Below are 19,822 nucleotides of genomic sequence, written 5' to 3'. Positions count from 1 at the left end.
TCGCCGGCTGGGGTCAAACCAGTTTTATTAAATTGCCTTGTCCTGGCTCCTCCCCTGGCGGGGGCGGGGCAGCCGAGCAACCATAGGCTGGTTGCCGCCAGCCAAGAGACCGGGGGAAGTGTACGTGTGACACCGGGAAAAGTAGCGGGTGGTGGTATCACTGGGGAGCGCCCTGTGGGCAGGCCGAGGCTTATGGACTCGGACTTCCTTCTAAAACAACCTCCTTCACACTTCGTGCTGGCTGTCTGGGTGAGGGCGGGGTTTGCGTGTTTTACCTCCGGGTCCCACAGCTACGACACCGGAAGGCGGAAGTTGGAATTTTAGCTACGGGAGAAGGGCAGAGCTACTACGGAATCGGGACTTTCTTGGAGCGACGGCCCCGAGAATCGCTCGAGACCCGCTACTCCCGTCCATCTCACGTCGGACGGATTCTGCTGACAGGTGTGGTCCTCTTTTCTGAAGACAGGAAGTCAGGGTACCATGGTGGGCGTTCCGCTGCCTCCTAGGTTCCCCCGGACATCCAGGCTTCCTACTCCTATAGGGCCCCGGTGTTTTTCTACCTCTCGCTTCTAGAGCACCGGCCCGGGCGGTACCAATGCAGGACCCAAGTTACTTTGGTGGCTAGTGGGAATGTTTCCACCTGTCCCTCCTCCGTTGCCGCGGAGTTTGACCAAACCCCTGGTTCTTGCATGACTCTAGTTCGGAGACATTTTCTGTTCATCAAACTTGACTGTATTTGAGGTTGTTAAGTGGTTTAAAAAGACCCCAATACAGTTTGGCAGCTGTCTTATTTCATGTGCTTCCATTTGCTCACTTAGCAAAACGATTAATGCCTACGTGACCTCATTCCGTTTGTGTGACTGAGGATGAATGGGCTATTTGGGCATGTTCGAAGAACAGCAAGAAGGCCACTATAGCTGGCGCAGAGTGAGTGAGGTACTTGGAGAGGAAGCAGTGGAGGATCAGATGGTACAGGATCTTCTAGGCCCTTGTAGGGACTTTGGCTTTTACACGAAGGACAATGTGGAGCTCTGGTAGATCTGACTAGAGGAAGGGCGTGATCGGAATAACTTTTTAGGCGGATTTTTCTGGCCAAATGTAGTGATTAAGGTTAGGAACAAGGTGACCTGTTAGGAGGTTATTGCAGTAATAATCCAAGTGAGAGATGAAGGTGCTTTGAGTATTTTATTATGAAATGTTTCAAAGATGTACAAAAGTAGGAAGAACGGTATTGTAAATTCCAAGAACCCACATGCCAGCTTCAACAGTGATCAACTCATGGCTAATTTTGTTTAATTTATACCCTTTACAATCTCCCCCTCTTATAATTTTCAATAACTGTTTTATTGAGATATAATTCACACACGACAAAATTCACCCATTTAAAGTGTACAATTCACTGTTTTTAGTGTATTCACAGAGTTCTACAACCATCACCAGTAATTCCTGAACATTTTTTCACTCCAAAAAGGAACTCTGTACCCTTTGGATAGTGCCCCCATCATTCCATCTCCCCTACCTCTAAGCATCCACTAATCTTCCTGTCTTTATATATTTGCTTATTCTGTACATTTCATATAAGGCAGTCATACAATGTGTGGTCTTCTGTGAGTTGTTTCTTTTTCTTAGCATACAGTTTGCAGGATTTGTCCATGTTGTAGCATGTGACTGTACTAGATTTTGTTTTTTCATCAGTTGATGGACATTTGGGTTGTTTCCACTCTTTGGCTGTTATGTAATGCTGCTGTGAGCATTTGTCTGTAGACATGTGTTTTCATTTCTTTCGGGTATACACCTAGGAGTTCCCCCAGTATTTTGGAGTGAAATTCAGACACCACCTGTAAATATTTCAGTATGTGTCTCTAAGAAATGACTTTGAAAAAAACATAACCACAATACCACTATCACACCCAAAATAATTAACATTAATTGCTTAGTGTCATCAACTAGATTCTAGGACATGTTTTGATAGCTTTTCCTGATGGATTAGATGTGAGCTGTGAGGGATAGGAGTCTAGAAGGACTCTAAGGTATTTGTCCTGATAATTGGAGGGTGGATTTGCCATCAACTGATGAGGAAGGCCGTGGGGAACTGGCTTTTGGGGACAGTCAGGAGTGCATTTTTAGAGAGGTTAATTTTGGGAGGATTACTGGGTTCCAAGTGGACATGTCCAGTTTGATATGTGAGTCTGGATGTCAGGAGAGAGAGGTCTGATTTGGGGCATCATAAACGTTAAGGTGGGTCTTAAAGCTGCGTCGCTGGATGGAATTAATACTGGAGTGACGGTAGATAGACGGGAGAAAAGATCTCAGAACATAGCCCTGGGGCACCTCAACATGATGAGCTGAAAAGAAGGATTTAGTGAGAGAGACTGAACTGGAGCAACCAGTGAGGTAAAGGGAAAACCAGGAGAGTGAGCTGTTCTGGAAGCTTAGGGAAGGATCAGTGGTTGGTCAGATACTGCTGATGGGTTAGTGGGGTGTTCAGTGTAATAGTCAAATGTTCAAGTTTACCTGGTGTTAAAGCCGGTCTGCTCAGGCCCGGAGATTTGTATTGAGATTGGCCTGTTACTCCAGGTAGTCAGTCTTGGGCAGGATTCGAAAGGGCTCCAGGTGGGTGCTATCACACATGGCCTACCTGTGTTCTAGCTCACAGGAGAATGGGAACAGCTCAGCACGTCTCTGCTTCATTGTCGCAGGCCGTGTGCCCAGTTCCCACTTTCAGATTCCTCAGCACATGTCAGATGTCGGATGTCCCCATTCGCCCCCTTAGTTCCAGGAACACTCATCAGGTTCTGATCAGTTTCCTCAAAGCCCCTCCTACTAAGTATATTAATTTCCTAGGGCTGCTGTAAAAGATGACCCTAAGCCGAGTGGCTTAAAACAACAAAAATGTATCCTTTTTCAGTTCTGAAGGCCAGAGCTATGAAATCAAGTATCAGCAGGGCCCTACTCCCTCCAGAGGCTGTAGGGGAGGGTCTTTCCTGCTTCTTCCAGCTTCTGGTGGTTCCAGGCATTCCTCGGCTTGTAGCCACACCACTCCAGCCTCTGCCTCCACCTTCACAGGGCTTTTCCTCTGCATCTGTGTCTTTTCCTGTTTTATCTCTTGTAAGGACACCTGCCACTGGATTTAGGGACCCCCCTAGTCCAGGATGATCTCTCAAGATCCTTCACTTAATTACATCTGCAAAGACCCTTTTCCCAAATAAAGTCATGCCCACAGGTTCTGGTGGTCAGGACATGGACATACCTTGTTGGTGGCCGTCATTCTGTACTAGGTGGGGGCCAACATCCTTCACTCCTGCTTGGAGATGTGTGTATGGGATAGGATTCCCAGCACATGGACACCTCCCTCCAAAAGTCATCCTCTTGCTGATTTCTTCCCTTTGGTGAAATTCTTTATTTCAATTCACGGCCCAGAGGCAGGTGCTGGACAGAGTTATAACCAATGATGAGCTGTGGCCTTTCTAAGTCCTACATATGGGGATGCACCTCCCTTTGGAATGGGAGTACGTGTCACCTTTTAGACCAGAAAGCCCATTTGCCACCCTATTACACTTGCCAAAGTGCTCGACCTTCTGCTTAAAGTGTGGCCCCCAAACCACTTCACAGACTGCGCTCCTTGTCCCGCGGGGCTAGAGTTCTGCGCAGGTCTCATGCGACACCTGCGCTGCCTTTCCCTTCCAGACCTTGACTTGTTGGATGATCAGACCCCCCTGGAAGAGCCAGCTCTGTGAGATGGTGCAGCCCAGCAGTGGCCCGGCTGGGGACCAGGACCTGCTGGGTGAAGAATCTTCTTTGGGGAAGTCGGCCATGCTCCACCTGCCTTCAGAGCAGGGTGCTCCCGAGACCTTCCAGCACTGTCTGGAGGAGAATCAAGAGCTCCGAGGTGAGGAGGACAGAGGGGGTGTGGAATAAAAAGTCAGGGCACCCAGTTGTGCTGGTGGAAGGCTTACTCTTCTCACCCGTGCCTCTGTGTTTGCTGGGTCTGGGCGGTAGGCGTATTTCAGAGCCAGGTAGCAGTTCAAGCTCAGCCACCCTCCTTCTTTGTTTCAGGTGGGGTTCCCCGGAAGCATATTGTCAGATGGAGAATAATGTGTAGGAAGTTTCTTGTGCTCTGAGTGCTCTGAGGACCAAAACTGGGGAAGAGAAGGGAAGGACAGGGAAGAAATGGGTGGACAGAGGGAGAGCTGGGTCGCAGTGTAGGCTGACCCTGTGGGGAGCTGGAATGACCCTTCTGAAGTGCCCCAAGTTGGGCCAATGTGGTCAGGCCTTTATATTTCTATACTGATTAGTCATTAAGGCCTAGCTATCCTGGGAAGGATCGTGACATGCTTTGGGTCTCCTAAGAGGGGGAGTGGCCTGCCTGGGAAGGGCCTCTGGGCTCTCCTTTGGGAAAGGGAGGAGTCTTTGGCTCCTGACCCTGGGCTTAGTGCCTAGCAGCTTTGTGAAGAGCCCTCAGCTAAAGGTCATTCTTTCAGCAGCCCCTTCCTAGCCGGTGGCTGGTAGTCGAGTTTCTTCCAGGCCATCCCGTTCCTGTCTCCATCACAGCCCCCACTCACTCACTGTCCTCACCTGGATCGGGAGCAGCTTTTCCAGGTCCCAGTGGCTGTGGTACTGTGCCCCACAGGTGATGTGGCTGTCCTTGGGTGCGGTACATCCCCCGCCTCTCCTGTGTGACAGTGGGCCCCCTGCTCATAGTCACACCCTCGGGGCTCCAAATCTGGCCTGCCACTCACTCCTTTGGTACTTACGAGTAGCCCCAGGTGCCCAGGGACTGCCCCTAGCTTCTAATTCAAAGAGATTCTTGTGTTTCTGCTGTGGGGACCTTCTAACCTGCCGAGCCTGGAACTGCAGGGAGGAGCGGCACAGACTCCCAGGTGGGCCATGGGCAGTGATGGGGTGCACAGCCTCTTTTGCATCATTCCTTGGTTCATGCTGGGAACTTAGGGCTTATAAAGGTCACAGCCCCTACATACACCATGTCCTGGAGGGCAGTGCCTCATGCTTGCATAAATTGCCTCCAGGCCAGTGTCTCTATTGTTTTCAGTCAGCCGTCCACTATTGTAGTGGACTGGTGAGTTGGCATAGGACACAACCAGTGGAGGCCATAGTCATAAGGCCACTCCTTCACCTCTTTTGTTGGATAGTGTGTCCCCTGGTGCGATGGGATGTTAGGTGGGGCCCTGTGCTGACGAATCATATTCTCTGTCAGCCTCAGAGACTGATCTAGCTGAGGTTCTGCAGTCAGAGCGCCAAACCCGTGCCTGGAATATATCTCCTTTTCCTGTCAAGAGGAATTAATTGTCTTTCCTTCCAGGATGGAAGGGGTCCAGCGCAGTCAGCTTGCCCCCAAGAGGCTGGTTGGTCTCCTGGACGCCTGGCCTGCTTTGGAGACAGCCCTGTTTGGAGCACAGAGAGCCAACAAGACCTGCCTGCACTTAGGGCTGAGTTCTCCACCTCAGCGCTCAGACATCCAGTGCTGTCTGGGCATTGCAGGGTATTGAGCAGCGTCTCTGGCCTCTACCCACTAGTTGCTAGTAGCACCCCGCTAGTTATGATCACCAACAGTGTCCCCAGAGGTTGTCAACTGCCTTGCTGTGTTGGGGCCACATGGAGTTGGCCGCCAGGTTGGGGGTGGAAGACGGCTCATCCTCTACAGCTGTGCGTGTGTCCTCTGCTCACCCCCAGGAGAGCACTCTGGGAAGGGGGACTTGAGTGAGAGTGTAGTGAGCCCCCCAGTGCAAGGACTGTGGCACCTCCAGTTCCCCTACAGAGAGCTCAGGCTCCAGTGGCAGGTCGAGGCCTTGTGGCTGCATGGCCTTCACCTGTGCTGCCTGACCCAGCCTTGTGCAGTGGGTTGGTTGCACACGTTTCTGCTAAACAGGTGCTGTGTGGCGGGCCCTGGGCCAAACCGCTGAGGTCTTGAAGGTGTCTCTCCCCCTTGCTGCTCAGGATTGTGTCTGTGGAGGAGGGGGCAGAGGGCAGGACATAGACTTTGACTGGGATGTTTTGGGGGAAATTGTATGGAAGAAGTTGCATGTACCTAGTGTCAGAGTCTGTTTATGTGGCATGTCCAGGAGAGGTGAGTCCAGAGAAAGAAACAGATGAGTGGTTGCCAGGGGCCAGGGACATTGGGGAAGTGACCGCTGGTGGGTATCGGGTTTCTTTTAGGGGTGATGCAGTTGTTCTGGGACTAGTTAGACATGATGGGTTCACAGTTTGTGAATACATTAAAACCATCGAATGACTGTATATAGTTTACCCTTTAACAACATGGGAATCAGGGGTACTGACCCCCCACACAGTTGAATATCTGCGTATAACTTGATTCACTGAAAACTTAACTGTAGTACTCTCTCAGCATCCATGAGAGGCTGGGTCCAGGACTCCTCCCCAACCCCATGCTAAAATCTACAGATGCTGAATTCCCTTATATAAGAAGGTGGAGGCCCTGGCTGGTGTGGTCCAGTAGATTGAGTGCTGACCTGTGAACCCAAAGGGTTACCGGTTTGATTCCCAGTCAGGGCACATGCCTGGGTTGTGGGCCAGGTCCTCAGTATGGAGGCGTATGAGAGGCAACCACCCATTGATGTTTCTCTCCCTCTCTTTTTCCCTCCCTTACCCTCTCTCTAAAAATTAAAAATAAAAATAAAAAATCTTTAAAAAAAAAGGCAGAGACTGGTGCATACAGTAGGCCCTGCACATCCATGTTTTCCCTGCCATGGATGAAAAACACCATTTCAGTCTAAGATTGGTTGAATCTGCGGATGCGAAACCCAGGGATACTGAGGGCCTACTTTATGTTTATTGAAAAAAATCCAGATATAAGTGGACCTGAGCAGTTCAAACCTATGTTGGCCAAGGGTCAGCTGTGCTTTAAAATAGATTTTTCCCCTTGTTATTGACTTTATTTGGGTGATACTGGTTAACAAAATGATACAGCTTTCAGGTACCCAGTCCCATAAAATGTCATGTGTACACCGTACTGTGTGTTCATCACCCCAAGTCAAGTCTCCTTCCATCACGTGACATTTATCCCTGCTGTACCCTCCTCCACCCTCCCACTTCCCTCTCCCTAGCAGCCCCCACACTGTTGTCCACATTCATGAGTTTTTTCTCTTCTTCTTTTAAAAAAATAATCCCAATAGTTGAAACAATGACTTTGATGTTCTGTGCATTTTACCTCAATGGAAAAAGAAGTCGTACATGAGCCAAGCCTCGGACAGGGGCTGGGCAGGCTTGTAGCAGGTGGAGGTTGGTGGGGGAATAGTGTACCCGGGGCAGGAGGGCTTTGAGTTCCTGCAGGGGACGAGTCACTCAGGGACAGTACAGTGCTTTGCAGCCAGGCTCAGAAGCCCCTGAAGTTCCAGTGAAAGAAATATTCCATCCGTAGGAGCTAGTTAGGTAGTCAAGGGTTTTGACCAGAGGGTGGGTGACACGAAGCTACTGCCTGCCCCCATCTTCTGTAGCTCTGTGGTTGCTAGAACATTTGCACATCACTGATTAGTTTTGTCACCCCCGATGGTCTGCTGCTGCTCGGGGTGTCCCCCGGGTGTGTGGGTCTCCTTTCCATGGCCTCTGCTGAGTGTGTGGCACTTATAAATGCCCATCCTTCAGCCTGGCGAGAGCAGGACTGGCTCTTTCTTGGATTTGTGTTGTGCACCAGGTACTTTGTCTGCTTTTTCATTTAACCTTCCTCATCCTGTGAGACGGGTATGATTGTCCCCGCTGAACCTGCAGGTGAGGACAGTGAGTCTCAGAGAGGTGAGTAACTAGTTCACTTCAAGCCCTCCGGCTCTCCCAGGCTGCAGCTAGCAGGGTCACATGGAAATTTGCCCCCGTGGCCGTTCCCGCGTCTACAGGTGGGTCAGTACCTCCCAATCCCAAAGACAGCGACTGTGCACCCCAGGGTAAGCATGCCTCTGACTGCCACCAGAATACAAATGAGTTCCAGGAATCACTTACCAATAAAGTGACATTTGGGACACACTTCTGAGTGAAGCCAATATGTTCAGTATTTTGTTGGAGAGATCTAGGAGCAACGCACTAGCGTCATTGACTTTGAAAGTGTTTCATGAAATGAAAGTGTTTTGAAGCCTTCTCTCTGTGTGAGAGGCAGCATGGTATTATGGGGAAGGCCCCGTGACAGGCCCAGGGCCAGGCTGGCAGGCCAGCGGCCAGGCCTTACCTCCCCTCTGCTGTCTCCTCTGCTACCAGATGCCATCCGGCAGAGTAACCAAATGCTGAGAGAGTGCTGTGAGGAGTTGCAGCGTTTTCAAGGCAGCCAGAGGGAGGAGAAGGAGTTCCTCATACAGAAATTCCAGGAGGCCAGAAAACTGGTGGAGAGACTGAATCTGGAGAAGCTTGATCTGAAGAGGCAGAGGGAGCAGGCCCTGCAGGAGGTGGAGCACCTGAAGAGATGCCAACAGGTAGCCGAGGGGGCAGGGCAGCCCCTTTCCCAGGAGTGGGAGAACTAGGGGCTCTGGCCACCTGTGTCACCAGTCACACGCATTCTGCAAACCCACAGAGACATCAATCACTGTTTCCAGGGAGTCCCCGAGAACAACCTCAGGAGTGGTGGTTACTACAGAGGGGTTACTGTGGAGCGGTCGGGGAGGGGAGGACTGAATCTCAACCCTGGGCTGGAGCAGCCTGAGAGGCCATGGGGGACCTGGGTCCAGACAGTGTGATGAGGGCGGTCAGGCGGTGGAGAGTTTGGTCAGCTCTTGAATTTTGTTGCTGGTGGAGGTTTTCTGGAAACAGTGTCAGTCCATCTTACCTTCTAGTGACCCTGGGCCTGTGGAAGGGAGCATGTACTTTTGTCGCTGTCTTTGTGTCTTGCCTCCCTTGGCATCGAGTCTCAGAGAGGCTGAGAGACTCCTGCAGGGCTCAGCCCTCATGGCCTGGTCATCAGCCTTATGGGACTTGAGCTCCCTCTATGCTTTGGTGTCCCTGGGTCTCATCATACCCTGTCAGCAGAGATGAAGACGGGCTTGCGAGTGTGGGCTCAGGGGACTAATCCCTTTCCACGGCCTCAGTCACCTTGCTGGGGTTGGCAAACTCTTGGAGGTGAGAGGTGAAGTGAGCAGGGGTGCCAAGGGCAGGGGAGAAGCCTTCAGGTGACACATCTTAGCGCTGGCACGCTGCCCTAGGGTTTGGGGCCCCCCAGAGTGGGCAGCTGGTGAGAAAGCATTGCTGACAGGAAGTGGCTTTTTTTTTTCCCATGTAGCAGATGGCTGAGGACAAGGCCTCGGTCAAAGCCCAGGTGACATCCTTGCTGGGGGAGCTTCAGGAGAGCCAGAGTCGCTTGGAGGCTGCCACGAAGGATCGGCAGGCTCTGGAGGGCAGGTGAGTGGGGAGGGAAAGCCCACCCTGGAGGCCACTGGCAGGGTGCCTGAGAAGAATGAGGCAGTTTAAAAGCCTCCAGGGGTCCCTCTGTGGGAGGACAGCCTGGAGGACTTGATGAGTGAGTGCGTGGGGCACTGGGGCAGGTATGTAGCAAAGCTATGAACTCGGCATCTGGGACGTGGGTCCCAGCAGCGCTTCTGGGCTCTGACTTTGTCCTGGAGTTTGAATTCTTTCCTTATGTGGCATTTTTCGGGGGGCAAGGGCAAGCCCGAGATCCACAGAGGGTCCCTGGAAGCGCTCCCTGTGCCTTCATGGCTGAGATTTATTACTGGGAAGGGCACCCTCCAGGACCCTCAAGGACAGAGGACACGGGTCAGGGGTGGAGAACCCCAGGCCTCAGGCTTCCTCTCTCCATCAGTCCCATGAGGGGCCCGCCAAATACTCTCCCCTCTTTATCAGTGACAAATGTGTCACTGCAGACCCAGGGAATCGACCCACCTGAGGCCCAGTACCCCGGGTTTTATTGGGGGCTGGTCACATGGGCCTCCTGTGCCAGGCACATACCAAATGTCCCACTCCCAAAGGAGAGCAGGTGCTCCACGTAAACCGCCCTACTGTGCAAACAGTCCAGGCTCAGGAACCACCATTAGCAGTAGGGAGATTGTCACGTTGACCCAGGAGACTTGCACCGGCTCACTGCCCATGTGCCTGCCACCTGAGGGCCAACGTTGCAAGTGGCCCTTCTGAAGCTGATCACCTCAGGCCTGCCAGTTGCTCTTTTCTGCAAAGAGGGGTTCCCACAAGTGAAGCCAGTGCATCTACGGACATGGCTGTTTCTGTGGTTCCTGCATGCAGGAGGGTGTCCTTGCTGACAGGGGTGGCCTAAGCTTCCCCAGTGCAGTAGGGGATCAGGGTGCATTACGTGTGTCAGGGGCACTTTCCTGAAAGAAGGTTGAGGAGCAGTCAGGAGTTTTCCCTGCCCGTCATCAGAGTGATATGGAAGACAGTGTAAAGGCGCTTCCATCTGGAAGTCAGGCCGTGAGGAAAGGCTGAGCCTCGCTGTCTCTGGCTCATGGCATTCTGCTGCTTTTTCCTATATACTTTTCTGTATCTCTGTGTTTCTAAAGTCGTGTGTTGTTTTGAGGAGAGTTTCTGGCCTTTCTTGCCTGTCTTTTTTCTGTGCACAGAACAGAAGCTGCTGGAGGATTTATGCTGTCAGTGCAGTTTCGCAGCTGACTTGGGTCAGTGGAGCACCCCACAGGGGCATTTACTCTGGCAGCTGTAGGCTCTTGGGCAGCCTCTGTTCCTGCCCCTCCCCGATGTGGCTGAGCATATAAACGCTGAGCTGGACTGCTCAGGGTGCAACACCTTGCTGGTATCTCTCAGATCATTCGATGTGGCCTCGAACTTCGCCTGCACACCTGCCCTCTGAGCCCCTGGACTGTCACGTTGGAACAGTCCTCCCCCCGTCTCCAGGGGGCTCCTGGCAGGCAGCATTCCATCTGGTGATGATGGCAGCTGCACTTAGGTTTTATCCGATCTCAGAGGGAAATGTGGGTTCAACACATTTGGACAGATGTAGAAAACCAGACTAGTGACAACCCCCCAGTAACCTCCTCCCACCCAGAACTACCCACTATTGCCTCACAGTGGACACTGTGGAAGGTCTCAGGGTAGTGGGATGACATGACTGGAACCTGGAACTGGAGGTTTAGGAAATATGAGTGTGGAGATGGGAGACTGTGGGCCGTGGGGCATACGAGGCCTAGATTAGAAGACTGGGGGCTATGGGGGGACCCAGGGGAGAAGAGATGAACTGTTATGGCGGGAGTATAGAGAGAAAGGAATTCCCTGCCAAGGCTAATGCATCTCTCAGGTAGGCAGGTGGGAGGCTCTCCTTACAGGTGTGGATGTTTGCATCTCCAAATGAGCCACTGAGGTGGGCTGGCCACCTCCTTGCTGCTGCTAGAACAGTAACTGGGGGGGGGGAGTGTTGCTTAAGTGCACTGACTCTGCCTCTTCCTCTAGCCACTCCACCTCACTTCTTACCTTACCCCTCCCCCCACCTTCTAGAAAGGCCTGTCTTTGCTGGCTGCCTCCACTTCCTCTCCTCCCAATCTCGCCTGACCCTTCCACTGAGATTGCTCTGGCCAGGGCCCCCAGCACCCACCTGTTGGAACTTGAGGGGTAGTTCCGAGGGGCTCCTCTGCCCTGGCTCCAGCAGCGTCCTCTTCTGAGATTGCCTCCTTTACCTTTGAAGGGGCTTTCATATGGATGTCATAAACCTGAACTTCAGCCCCAGGTCTCCTTGCCATCTGCACCTGCTTGCTGGCCAGGCCCTGTATTGACACAAACATGTTGCCGCTAACCTGGTGTCCTGCAGTTGTCCCTTTGTCCACTGACAGTGCCTGCCCTTCTCATGCTGAGCTGGCTCGGCACTGACAGGATGTTCTGAACCTTGACTCCTCCCCGTGCCCTGCTCCCAGTGCCTGTCCTCTCCCTGCAGACTGCAGAGCTTCTAGTTCTCTGTCTCCCAGCTTCTTTCTGCTGGCAGTCCTCCGTACAGCAGGGGTACTGCTCGCTCCTGCTGGGGGCCTACCGTGACTTCCCCGTTTCTCCATGCCAGGGCCCGGGCAGCCAGCGAGCAGGCCCGGCAGCTGGAGAGCGAGCGGGAGGCGCTGCAGCAGCAGCACAGCGTACAGGTGGATCAGCTGCGCATGCAGAACCAGAGTATGGAGGCTGCCCTGCGCATGGAGCGCCAGGCTGCCTCAGAGGAGAAGTGAGTGGGCATGCCATATGGGAGGGATGGGGCCCAGACAGCCGTTGGTGGCTTTCCGGCTTTGAGGGAAGCCCTTCTAGGGACTCTGGCTGAGGGCTGGATTTGGTGCCTTACCATTATCACAGCCAAATGATTTCATCTTTGATATGATAACATTCTCCATTTTCCAGTCCACATTCGCACTCCACCGTTTGGCTTACGTGTTAATAGCATCTGGTCCAGGATCCTTCATTCTTTTTGCTGGCGTAACTTTTGAGTATCCTTTAATCTAGAACAGTCCTGCCTGCCTATGTTTCTCTTGAAGTTGACTTGTTTTTCTTTTAAAGATTTTATTTATTTTTAGAGAGAGGGGAAGGGAGGAAGAGGGAGAGAAATATTCGTTGCCTCTCTTACTCGCCCTCAAATGGGGACCTGGCTCACAACCCAGGCACGTGCCCTGACTGGGAATCAAACCAGTAACCTTTTGGTTCATGGGCTGGCGCTCAATCCACAGAGCCACACCAGCCAGGGCTGAAGTTGACTTTTTTAAAGTGGGCAGGACAGTTCTATTTTATTATGAACATTCCTTTTTATACTCTAATAAATACTCGTTTTAAGGAAAATGGTGTTAACTATTTAGCCAAGCATGCCTCAGGGCTGATGGCCTTTGGGGCACAAATTGCTCTGGGAGCCCCATTGGGGTTTGTGGAGGGGAAAAAAGAGGGTGGAATTGGAAGCAGGAAAAGCTGTGGCTGGACCAGGACAAGGTGGTTTCTCCAGTGAAAGCCCCTTTTTCTTAGGCGGAAGCTGGCCCAGCTGCAGGTGGCCTATCACCAGCTCTTCCAAGACTATGACAACCACATCAAGAGCAGCATGGTGAGCAACGAGCGCAACCGAGTGAGTATAGTGGAGACATCCCCAGGACTTCTTAGGACTGAGCTGACCTTAGTTCCTCTCTCATGGGGCCCGCTCTCCCAAATTCGCAGATAATTGGCTTTGGGGGAGACTTGACTTGTCCTAGAGTTTGGTCAAGGCTGCAGTGTGATGACTTAGGACTGGCCATGGGGCTGTGGGAACATGCGGGCTGTGCTGCTAGCTGCCTGTGGTGGGCCGTGCTGGGTCCTTTTGCTACCCATCACCATTTGGCTCCTGGCTCGGGTTTCCTTGGGAACGCTTCCCGTCCAGTGTTAAAGTCGACTGGGAACCCTTTTCTAGTTCGTCCTTACTAGGCCTGTACTGGGTTCAGTTTCTAGCAATCACAATTTAAGAAGGAGCTCGTGAAGTGTGAACATACCCAGAGGAGGCTTGGAAGGGTACAGCCTGAAACTGGTTATGCAGGAAGAGTTCATTACAAAAGTGTGGCTCTTCCATCTCCAGAGGGAAGGCTGGGTGGTGTGTGCGCGTGCATCTGTATGTCTGTGGGAGTGCATCTGTGCAGGTAGCTATCTACGTGTGTGTCTCTGTGTGCAGCTGTTCATGTGCCCATGTATTTGTACTGTGTCCGACTGCACCCGCATGTGTGCCTGACTGTTGTGTCTGTGTATGAGTGTGTTTGTGAGGAAACAGCTGGCCCCTGACTAGGCGGCAGAGTGGAAGGACTGATGATGGGTTCTGGCTTAGTGGGCACGTGGTGGAGTGTGAGTTTTTAGACCAGGTCAATGTGGAGTGGGCGGCCTCAGGAGGGAGTGTGGCCCCTGTCCTCTGAAGGGTTGGAGGAGGGCTGTCAGCTGGGGTTCCGGGAAGGGAATGTCAGCCTGGGTGGGAGGTTGTGCCAGATAACCTCAGAAGTCCCCTCGTCGGCCTCCACCTTTCCTGTGCCCTGCACTCACTGACATCTGTGGTCGGTGGGCCAGCTGGGCCCGATCTTTTTTCCTCTTGGTTTTTCTCGCCTGAAGTAGCAGCCAGCCCGGGGCTGGCATGACCGCAGCCCCGGGCTGGCTCCAGCTTCGTCAGCTCCCCTCGCCCATCCCTAGGGAATGCAGCTGGAAGATCTCAGGCAGCAGCTCCAGCAGGCCGAGGAGGCTCTGGTGGCTAAACAGGAAGTGATTGATAAGCTGAAAGAAGAGGCTGAGCAGCATAAGATTGTGATGGAGACCGTTCCGGTGCTGAAGGCCCAGGTGAGGGCTCTGTTCTGTGGTTTGTGTGTGGGTGAGTAGACCAGGCCCACTGGTGCTGGGACCTGGCATGCCTCTGGTGTCATTTTGCAGTGGCTTCTTGGAAGCTCTTTGAGTCCCTTGCACTGTTCTATGACCTCTCAGTACACTTGGGGTGACTCTGTCTGTGCCATGGGCTGTGGGAAGGTGGGAGCGGGCTCTGCCTTGCCCCCTGGTGCCCAGCATGGGGTGTCCATGAATGGCTGGTGGGTGGGGTCATGGACCCCTCTTGGCTTTGCCAGGCGGATATCTACAAGGCAGATTTCCAGGCTGAGAGGCAGGCGCGGGAGAAGCTGGCTGAGAAGAAGGAGCTCCTGCAGGAGCAGCTGGAACAGCTGCAGCGGGAGTATGGCAGGTTGAAGGCCAGCTGTCAGGAGTCTGCCAGGTAGGCCTCGGAGCACGTGCCTCAGAGCAATTTGTGCAAAGGAGGATGGGTGCTGTGGGGGCTCCAGTAGTAAGTGCGAGAGATTGAGTGCTTCTGGCTTGTCCAGGTGGGGTGAGCTGGCTCTCTCTCTCCCCTCCTACCACCCTTGTCCTTCTGTCAGCTTCATGTGCCATTTGGAGCTTGGCTTGTACTTACTGATTGGGTGGTTTCTCTTCTCAAAGGATTGAAGATATGAGGAAGCGGCATGTAGAGGTCTCCCAACCTCCCTTGGCCCCTGCCCCAGGTGAGTGAGCTGCAGGAGGAGGGGTAGGGGAGGGCAAGGTGCTGGCAGTGCATGGAGCCTAGGTGGTGGGCGTTTGCATTGGCTGCCCCTCCTTATTGGTACCCCCCACCCTGGGGGTGGTGCTAAAGGGAAGGTAGTGGTGACCCTGGCGGTTGGAGCTGATGGTCCCATCAAGTCTCAGTACTTTCTCTCTCCTCCCCTCCCTGCCGTTTGTGCTATAACCAGTACCTGTTCTCTTTCTGCAGCTCACCAGTCCTTTCCTTTGCCCCTCCAGAGGAGAAACCCCCCAGAGGAGCCACCTGACTACTGTTGCCCCAAGTGCCAGTATCAGGCTCCTGATATCGACACCCTGCAGATACACGTCATGGAATGCATTCAGTAGGGCCGCCTGCCAATGACCAGCCCAGGACAGTGCAGTTTGTGCTTTCTTCTGTCTGCCTAGTCCTGAATTACAGGCTAGGTGACAAATGGCAGGCCACTTCTTTGAGCCCCAAGAGCTAGCTGCAGGGAGTTCTGCTTCAGCTCCCCCATCTGCTGGTTGGTCTCTTCCAGGGTCCATAGCGTCCCAGCTAGGCCCGATGCTCTGCTCTTTCTGTTCGTTCTGTCTGCTTGAACCGCTTGCCTCCGGGGCTTCCTCTTCTTCCACTTCAACTGGGGAAGTCAAGAATCAAGGCCAGGGCTCTCAGAACTGCTTCACAGCTTGAGATGGCAGGGGGCCCTCCTTCTGGCCCAGGTCCAGCACATGGCACTGCCGGTGCACTTGAGGGCTGTGTGCTCTTCCACTGGGCGGCACCACCGCATTTGGGTTGTCAGTCTTTTTTATTGCCATAAAAAACACCGCAGTGAAAACCCATGTGCATCAATCATGTGTGTCTTTGGGTTGGATTCTTAGAAGCAAGCAGCCGCACTGAGCATCTGCAAACAGGGTCAGTGGTGCTGGTGTCCCCTCATTCCCCATAGCCTTGCCCCAGTGAGGGGTATCAAGCTGTGGGCTTTTGCCATCCACCAGGCATGTAGTTCTCTATTAAGAGTGAGCTTGATCATCTTTCAGAGCTTCAGGGTTCTTTTTCAATTTGGCGTGAATGGCTTGTTTGTGTTTTGTGCCCATTTTGCTATTAGGCCCTTAGTGTTTGTTCCGTGGTTTGTAGGAGCTCTTTGGTCATTAGTGGGATCAGCTCTCCTGTGTGATGGAAGCTGCGATGACCTTTTCCTACTGTGACTTTGCACTAGCATGTTTTGGACTTAAAGTTTGTCATCTTTGCGTAGTCATGTTTATCCGCCTTTCCTCTTCTGCTTTGGGTTTGGAGTTGCAGCCACCTCATGGTCTGATGGGGGATGCTCTTCACAAGTACACTTTGCCTTTCCTTTTCCCGGCACTAGCATGTTGTTGTTCTCCCTGAGAGCATTGCCCTCCGGCCTGAGTGGTGGTGGCCGCATTTCATCACATTCTAGAAGTTTGGGACGCTGTTCCTTGCATCAGTCCCAAATGCCCTGGCTTTGCAAATGAAAGCCACTTGGCAATCACTGGCAGATTACAAACACCAGAGGACTCTTGCTTGTTGTTTTGCAAGATTCTGAATATTTCCTAGGATGTCAAAGCCATAGGCATTTACCCTGCAATGTTGTAAAAAAAAAAAAAAAGAAGAAGGAAAGAAAGAAAAGGACAGTGGAAATGGAGGAGGAATACCTACCATTTAGTCCTTGGTGCCCTGGCCCTCGATCCTGCCTTCCTGCAAACTCCCCTGTGTAGGAATGGGTGTTGCAAATCTGTCCTTGGGCCTCCTCACAGGGTCTTCTGCTGCTTGCAGCCCACCACAGGGCTGACTAGAAGTAGGGTTTAAGTCTCGTGCTGGAAGACAGCCAGCAGCTCATTCTGAAAACAAGCCTGGACTGGGGGTTTCTTGGTCTCTCCAAGGGTGGGAGTGACTCTCCTTTCCTGAAGCCCAGGTATCTAAATGCAGATTGTGCTTGGGGGAAAAATTAAAGGTGCAGTCTGGCTCTCCACCCATGGGTGCTACATTTCAATCCTAATACCGCAGTTTTTCTCAAGAGCACTTTTAGGTTTTTGAGGATGTATTCGTTTCCCATGGCTGCTATAAAAAATGACCACAAACTCGGTGGCTTAAAACACCAGGAATTCATTCTTTAACAGTTTTGGAGGCTAGAAGTCTGAAATCCAGCTGTGGGCAGGGTTGGTTCCTTCTGAAGAATCAGTCCCAGGCCACCCTGCCAGCTTCTGGTGGCAGGCAGCCCTTGGTGTTGCTTGGCTGGTAGGTGTGTCACTGTACTCTCCGCCTCCATGGCTACATGGCCTCTTCTCCTTGGCTGACCATGTCTTCTCTTCCGTCTCATAAGGACACAAGTCATTGGATTTCGGACTCACCTATGCCATCCAGGAGGATCTCACCTCAAGATCCTTCATTATATCCACAAAGGCTGTTTTTCCAAATAAGGTCACATTCACAAGTTCTGGGAGTCAGGATGTGTGCATCCTTTGGGCTGCCACCATTCAACCCAGTATGGGGCATCTTTTGGAGTCCCCAGATTTGGACAAGTGCAGTGACAGGCAGGTGTCTTCAGGACCCGCAGCTGTGTTAGATGGCACAGTCCCCAGGCTGATGGTGGCCACTGGGCTGCAAAAGCACATGGTGTTCTGTGGCAAAGAAAGCTGGAGTTTGGTGCAGGGCAGCCCTTGCAGGTGTGGGGACTGTTGTTTCTTAGGACAGCTCGTTTCCAGGTGGTTACTGCTACTGGAGTCAGCGAATGTGGGTGGGGAAGGGGGTAGGCTGCAGTACAACGGAGCTGTTACACCCCCTGTGCCCTGAGTAGTGTCTGCTGGCTGGCTCTCTAGGGGCGGGCTTCGTGCTTCTAACGGTGAACAAAGGCACATAGGAGCCCTTCTCCAACCAGCTCCCTCTTCTGGAAGGTGGTTGAAAGAAAGAAGGTGAGACACAGGAACAGTGAGACAGGTGTACATTCTCTTCCTGGGAACTTTCCTCAGGTTCTGATGGTGGTACCTGTATGGGCCACACACCTGCAGCAGCAGCTGGGAATCTTACAAAGTTTCCTTCCTGGTCCCCGGACCATCTGAGTCAGGGTCCAGACGTGGCACTGGGCAGTGGCTGGGAGATGTCGCTCTCTGGAACCTTGTCTTTTGTCTCTTTCCTTCTGTTGGGCAAACTCTGTACTCCACACCAGAGACTTTTAAAAAAAGATTTGATTTATTTATTTTTAAAGAGGGAGAGAAACATCAATGTGTGAGAGAAACATCAATCAGTTGCCTCCTGCATACCCTCCAACTGGGACTGGACCAGCAACCCGGGCGTATGCCCTGAGTGGGAACCAAACGGGGTCTTTCACTTTGCTGGATGATACTCAATCGGCCAAGCCACACCAGTCAGGGCTCCCAGAAAAGAGGGGTTCTGTTTTCTTCCTTTCTGACTTTACTTAGGTTGGACTTCTGGAACAAGTGGTAGGATACTTCCTGTGAGGCAAGTAGCCTGCCTGAGTTTTTAGCTGTGGCCACTTGATTTTCCAGGCCGAGTTTAGTGGGTAGAGATACATAGCTAAAAGCACATCCTGCTGGAACCTGTGTTGTTCCCTGTTCACACACATGCCCTCTGTGTTGCCTGCTGCTTGATGCTCAAGAGAAATCCAGGTGGCCATTAAAATAAGCACAATAAGAAAGCACTTCTCTTGCGCTAGTAACTAAAATAACACAGACTCCAACTAAAACAAAAAGCAATTTTAAAAGTGCAGCAAATGAAGACTTCTGGTGCTCTGCTGGCAAGGTGCAGGGGACAGGCCTGTGATGCCACACCTATGTGGCAGGATGGAACAAGCACTTAGAAAGTGTCCTTACCCTGTTTAACTGTAAAAGACAGGTGCCCAGAGTGACTTTGGCACTGTAGAGGCACTCACTGAACCATCATTTATAGCCACCAAAAGCCACAGAGAAAAAAGAAGCTGTATGTTGACGACATGCACCTGCACAGCCATGGTGGTGAACATCTTGCAATATGAAACATGCTGTGTAGCATGGTGTGAAAAAACCAGTAGACAACGTTATGTATAAGATGTGACCCCAATAAAAAAGTATAAGCTGCAAATGCACACCCTGCTACCATTTGGGTAGGAAAATGGTACTGTCATGGAGCTTTACAAAAGAAGAAAAGGTCCTTTCTCTTATGGATACAAAGTGGTATTTATGTATGAAATTATATGATGCTTTACTAAGTGAGCTGTGGCGGCATTCACAATTTTTCTATATAAAAGTTTGTACAATATTAGGAATATCTGCTCTTTGCTTGATAAACTGTTTACATCTAATGGATTTCATGTAGGTGATGGTAGATTTTAAACCACTGATTCATTTTCCTTGAAATTCAATTTGTACTCAGTTTTTTTTTAATTGCTTAAAAAAGTTATATTTTTTTCTAGCCCAATGTTCAGTTAATCACTTTTATTTTTATTTTAAAAAGATTATACTTATTTATTTTTAGAGATGGGAAGGGAGGGTGAAAGGGAGAGAACCATCAATGTGTGGTTGCTTCTTGCACGCCCCTCACTGGGGACCTGGCCTGCAACTCAGGCATGTGTCCTGACTGGGAATTGAACTGGTGACCTTTTGGTTCACAGTCCAGCACTCAGTCCTCTGAACGACACTAGACAGGATAAGCCAAATGATGTATGACCCATGGACATGTACTAAGGGAGAGAAATGCTGGTGGGAGGGGTGATGTAGGGTGGAGGGAAAAAAGGGGGAGGAAAAACTGGGATAGCTGTAATAGTATAATCAATAAAACAACAGAGAGAGAGAGAGAACCAAATTAACATGGTAGTGCAAAAAGAAAAATAGTCTCCAGAAAGCAAAGTCAGTCATGAAGACCGTG

At 51.6% G+C, this 19,822-nt stretch overlaps 1 protein-coding gene across 4 annotated transcripts; it reads left to right on the top strand.

Annotated features, from left to right (window-relative positions):
• Nucleotides 1-61: 61 nt before the first annotated feature.
• Nucleotides 62-19,223, top strand: IKBKG (inhibitor of nuclear factor kappa B kinase regulatory subunit gamma). Of its 4 annotated transcripts, none has more exons than XM_037151559.2 (10): nt 62-441; nt 3,688-3,889; nt 8,221-8,432; nt 9,236-9,351; nt 11,978-12,130; nt 12,910-12,985; nt 14,083-14,226; nt 14,505-14,647; nt 14,869-14,930; nt 15,176-19,223. In XM_037151559.2, exons 2-10 carry the CDS (start codon nt 3,703-3,705, stop codon nt 15,310-15,312), a joined length of 1,230 nt encoding a protein of 409 aa, XP_037007454.2. In that variant the 5' UTR covers nt 62-441; nt 3,688-3,702; the 3' UTR covers nt 15,313-19,223. The 4 variants fall into 4 exon arrangements, with proteins under 4 accessions (XP_037007454.2, XP_037007438.2, XP_037007445.2 ...); XM_037151543.2 differs by having other exon boundaries at nt 12,910-13,006; XM_037151550.2 differs by having other exon boundaries at nt 9,233-9,351.
• The last annotated feature ends 599 nt before the right edge of the window (nt 19,224-19,822 follow it).

Source organism: Artibeus jamaicensis, unplaced genomic scaffold (assembly GCF_021234435.1).
Source record: "Artibeus jamaicensis isolate MK-2021 breed Jamaican fruit bat unplaced genomic scaffold, CSHL_Jam_final contig_1417, whole genome shotgun sequence".
Taxonomy (NCBI): domain Eukaryota; kingdom Metazoa; phylum Chordata; class Mammalia; order Chiroptera; family Phyllostomidae; genus Artibeus; species Artibeus jamaicensis.
The sequence above is the reverse complement of the archived record's forward strand: the minus strand, read 5'-3'. Positions and strand labels throughout refer to the sequence as shown.